The sequence below is a fragment of the Eucyclogobius newberryi genome, unplaced genomic scaffold (assembly GCF_026437365.1).
Source record: "Eucyclogobius newberryi isolate DKJ021-1_F unplaced genomic scaffold, fEucNew1.0.hap1 SCAF_10, whole genome shotgun sequence".
Classification (NCBI taxonomy): Eukaryota; Metazoa; Chordata; class Actinopteri; order Gobiiformes; family Gobiidae; genus Eucyclogobius; species Eucyclogobius newberryi.
Window position 1 is genome coordinate 38,215,629 of NW_027315724.1, and position 4,955 is coordinate 38,220,583.

Below are 4,955 nucleotides of genomic sequence, written 5' to 3' on the forward strand. Positions count from 1 at the left end.
CGGTCTCTGGCTGATGGAGCAGGAATTCTTCTCTCATTCCTCTCTTCTCTAACTATCTGCTCAGGACCCTGTCCAGGCCCAGTCCAATGCCTCAGAGCGTGGAGCAGGTTCTCTGTCAGCACCCTCACTCCACCTCTGCATAGGTGGGGGCCATTTCTCTTAAACAGGTCCTCTCGTTTCCAGAATAGATAGAAGTTCTCAATGTAGTGTAGTCCTCTCGGGGGACACTCTTTGGACAGCCATGTGTTCAGCTGAAGAAGCCGGCTAAACTTGTTTATCCTCCTGTCGATGTTTGGAAGAGGTCCACTTATGAATGTTTTGATTTCCATTTTATCAAGCACGTCGAATAACTTCAAGAAGTCTTTTTTCAAAACTTCAGTCTGTTCCCGCCGCATGTCCACTGCACCCACGTGCACAATCAGCTGTTTAGCTCCTCCATGCTTAGCCATAATATTTGGAAGGAGTGACGTTATCTCAGAAACAGTGGCGCTTGGAAAAGAATGTGTGTTTATCTTTTCATGCGTCACGTGACTTATCGCGCCGTCCCCAACTAAAACAATGACCTTGGCTCCTGGCACAGATCCTTCTCGCTGTATTTTAGCCACGTCATCTTTCCTTTTTTCATTTAATTCCATCTCTGAAAGTGGTAAAAATCTGTTGGTGAGCTGTATTTTAGGTGACTTCACGTTATCTTTGTATCGTTTAGGCTTTGCTCCAAGTTTGTTCCAAGAAACAGCCTGGTCTTTCTGGTTTTTAGACAGTTTTGGAAACGACACAGAGTCACTGCGGTTTAGGTTGAAAGTAGCAGTTTTTCTTGTAAAAAGTGTGCTCTTCTTACCGTCGGTTGACACAGGAATGGTATCGTGAAGAACTTTTTCAGATTCCAAAACAAATATCCGTGTTTTCAGCTCATTAATTTCTTGTTGATATTTCCGACAGCGTTCACAGTCTTTCTCACTTCTTCTCCCGGACATGTCGCTGGCGTCAGATATGTCGTTAAAACTGGAAAAATGTTCTTAAAATCCTTGGTTTACTTGAAAAAGTCTAAAGCAAAAATGTTTGGAAGACAAAAACTGATTAAAAAGCAAAATAAATAAGGAAAGCAGCGATAGCAAGCGGAGCGAGCGAAAAAGCGTGTGCACTCTTCGGAAGCAGGGGGCAACAGTTTACATATGTAGTGCAGAAAGTGAACAGTGAGTGATTAAATTATGTTTAACGTGACAGTGTTTTAGAAGTGTTCATGAGTGCAACGGCAGAGGGAAAGAAATTGTTCTTGTGGAGGGAGGTTCTGGTCCGGATGGACCGTAGCCTCCTGCCTGACGGGCGTGGCCTCCTGCCTGATGGGAGTGGCTCAAATCTTGTCAATTATCTCACGCAAAGCCGGCATAATCACTGGGTCTATCTCACTTCTGGATTCCCCGAGAGCTGAGCCTGAGGTGTCCAAAATCATTATATGTCTGCTCCCATGTACAAACATCGAGTATTCCGAGGTGAATAATAAAGGTAAAAAAGTCAGATAATGGAATTGACCGCAGCCCGGCAGACACATGCAAGCTAGAGGTCTACAAATGCTATTTTCTCCTCTCTGCTCGTGTTCGTGAAGCGTTCAACTTATTATATTTATATTATATTTCTTTTTTTTAATTGAATGATTAAAAAATTATAGGGCACCCATTTTTCTGGGAACCACAAATATTTAGGTGTTTTTAGTTTGGAATAATCTTTATAGTCAACATCATGTGAAATTGTATCAAGTGCTGTCAAGTGCATTGATGAAATAAAGTGCAAATTCTGTCTCACATTTATATGGTTTTATTTAATTTTATTTATTCAGCAGCTCATTAGTGACTGAAAACAGAACGTAGCAGACTCTTACTCAGCTCACGAACTTTGGTGAGTTTGAATCCGTATATTAAAGGGTTGAACAGCGGCTGAACTGCCAGAAAATACAGTGATAAGATCACTTGGATCACACTGTGCACGTTCCTTAGGTCGAACCTGCTCTGCAAGACTTCAAACAACGATCCAAAAGAGAAATTGATGATGGAAGCCAGATGAGGCCCACATGTGCTCAGAGCTTTCTGTCGCGTTTGCTTAGATCCTCTGAAACACTCCCTGAAAATACAGATATATGTGCTTACCATGAAAATCAAAGGCAAAAAGAATGTAAGGAAAGTTATAAAAAGTCCATAAATGTTGTTGATGGAAGTATCAGAGCAGGAAAGTTTGACAACAGAGTAGTTATTGCAGTAGACTTTAAAGATGCTGTGTTCACAGAGTTGTAAAAGCGATGATAATAAAACCAATACAAGTATAATCACAAAAGCGTAGATCCAGGTGAAAGCGGTCAGAAAAATCAGTTTGTTGGTGTTCATCCGTGTGCTGTACTGCAGAGGGAAGCATATGGCCAAATATCTGTCATATGAAAGAACAGCAAGAATCACAAACTCTATTGTGATATAAAAGTGGACGAGGAAGATTTGTAGAAAGCAAAAATAAGTGGTGATGGTGTGGACATCCTGAGTAATCTGAAATAAAAGCATGGGAAACAACGCAGTGCTGCCTAAAAGCTCATTCATGAACAAACTACAGAGAAAAATGTACATGGGTTCATGCAGAGTCCTGTTCAAACATATGACAATGATGAGGAGCAGATTAGACAGTAATATCAGAACATAGAGTGACAATACGATGAGAAAATACAGCCATTTTAAAAGCCCAAGGTCAACGTAGGCTCCCAGAGTGAAATGGGAACTGTGACTGGAGTTCAACATCGACCTTCTTTTGACAGACATGTTTCTTCAAACTAATGATTCATTCACACATATTACACACAAAACAAAGTTCAAATGAAACCGTAATGTTATGTTAAAATCCAACACTTCACCTGAACAATGCAAATATGAAAAGAGAGTATCTTTGTAAGTCAGAGAAATGACAGCAGTGTTTACATGAAGGAAAAGCAGAGCGGATTCTGAACGGGCACAAAAGGGAGAAAACACATTCACACGAACAAAACACAGATAACTACAACATGAACGCCGGCTCTCAACCAAAACTAAATGAGTTCTGATCCAAAATAAAACAATAGATAAAAGGAATTCAGTAAAATAATAAATCAATCATGAAAATATACAAGAAACAAAGAAATTGCATGTGAGGACGTTATTTGAGATGAAGAGACATTAAGAGAGTCCAAATGTCCCACTGACTGTAACGCCTCCTCTCTTATCTAAATACAGTCTTGGATGTGCCTTATGGGAAAAACACCAATGTTTTTCATTCTGTCTCCAGTGAATTTACTCAGGTAAAACTTTATTGAGAACTTTTTAGAATGCTCTGTATTAAACTTTACATTATATTGATAAGAAATCTTCCAGCAGTGTAGATTCTATTCCATCAAGGCCGACGATCTCCATTTCAAAAGAGAAACACAATAATGAGTAATGATTGACTCACCTTTTATTTGTGTATTAACAATTATGAACAATATACAAGGTAGACATAATGTACAAAACAAAGAAAGAATTTTAGAAGTTCAGATGTGAAATAGGGATGTCAGAATATCAAACATCAGATACTGATCGATTTTAAAACTAGTATCAAAACAATACTCAATTTGATGTATTGATATGAAATAAAATTACATAAAGCAAGGGTGTCCAAACTTTGTCCAAATGCGGCCCTCAGACTTTTTTGTTGGCCCTCAGGCTTCCTGCTAAGTTGACCCAAACAACAAAAAGTATTACTTTTACTGTAAAATGTAAAAAATGTAAACATGTTTATGTTATACCAACGTAATATTAATGTTCCAAGTCTTATTAAAGGTAGAGGCATCAAAACTATGTCAAATGCAAAATTTTAAATGGTTCACTTCATTGTCGGGTTGTTTGTGGCCCTTTGCTCCGTATAAGTTTCAAAATGCGGCCCTCAGTCAGTGGGTTTACATGCAAACGAAAAAAACGAATAGTTGGCTTTAATCCAATACAATCAGACATCTTCATGTACATGTTGCTGCTGTTTTTCGAAAATGCGCATGACAGTTGTTTGTATGTGACGGAAAAGGTCAACCGGTCCGCTGAAACAACGCATAACGCCACCTAGAGTCCAATTTAGTCCAAAGCCTGGACGAGACATGACATTTTTTTTTTATAGTTTCAATGCTTTGACTTAGACTTAAGTCTGGGATCAGAGTCCATTTTTGTTAGAAGTTTTTACCGTCCATATATTTAACTCCGGTGGAATACCGAGGAGAACGACAGAGAGGACCAAGCCTCCAGTCCACAGTGGACTGAACAGCCCAACCTCCTCCGAGCGCTCTGAATTTCTTTGTTCGCTCTCTCCTTTTATTAAGGAGATACCCTAGTTAGACACTAACCAGCTGCCCCTAAGTGGAAAGGGTCACGGTACAGGTCACATACAGGACAGCTGGCTTACACTTTTAATACATTTCAGCACTTTAAACTGTTGACATAGACGGTTGGTAGTGGAGTTAATAAGTTGGTTATTCCTGTCCTTTCCAAAGCAAGTAAGGAATTTTCATCTGTTTATCATGAGAAACTGCTCTGTCTGCAAAACAGCTTACACACACAACTAGAAAAACCCTATCCCCCTCCCCTTCCCAGGTATTTCTGAACTTCTCATAGACTTTTAAGCAGAATAAATGTTCACACATAACATACATTACATTAGTTAAGATAAGATATAAATAAAAGTCCAACATATTTGTTCCATTCTTTTGGATATAATTGAGGTGTATAAACAATAGTCCACAATCAGAATCAAGATTGGTCTCTATGAGGCACAGTCAAGTAGAGCCTTCGGTCTTGGCAGGTTAATTGATAGTATCCAGAAAATATTGTATTTATCTTTGTTTCCTAATAATTTGGTGGAATGTTTTTTTTTAGAAGGATTAATATGCTGATTGCCTTAGCTGCATCCCAGAGAATGCGTGG

General features: G+C 39.1%; 1 protein-coding gene across 1 annotated transcript; it reads right to left on the reverse strand.

Moving 5' to 3' along the window:
• Positions 1-1,841: 1,841 nt before the first annotated feature.
• LOC140370220 (olfactory receptor 11A1-like) lies at positions 1,842-2,774 on the reverse strand. Its single transcript, XM_072457276.1, has one exon. The coding sequence runs from the start codon at positions 2,772-2,774 to the stop codon at positions 1,842-1,844; it is 933 nt and encodes a 310-aa protein (XP_072313377.1).
• Positions 2,775-4,955: the final 2,181 nt, after the last annotated feature.

Coding starts and splice junctions, on each gene's coding strand:
- LOC140370220 (XM_072457276.1), bottom strand. CDS start 2,774: ATGTTGAACTCCAGTCACAGTTCCCATTTCACTCTGGGAGCCTACGTT.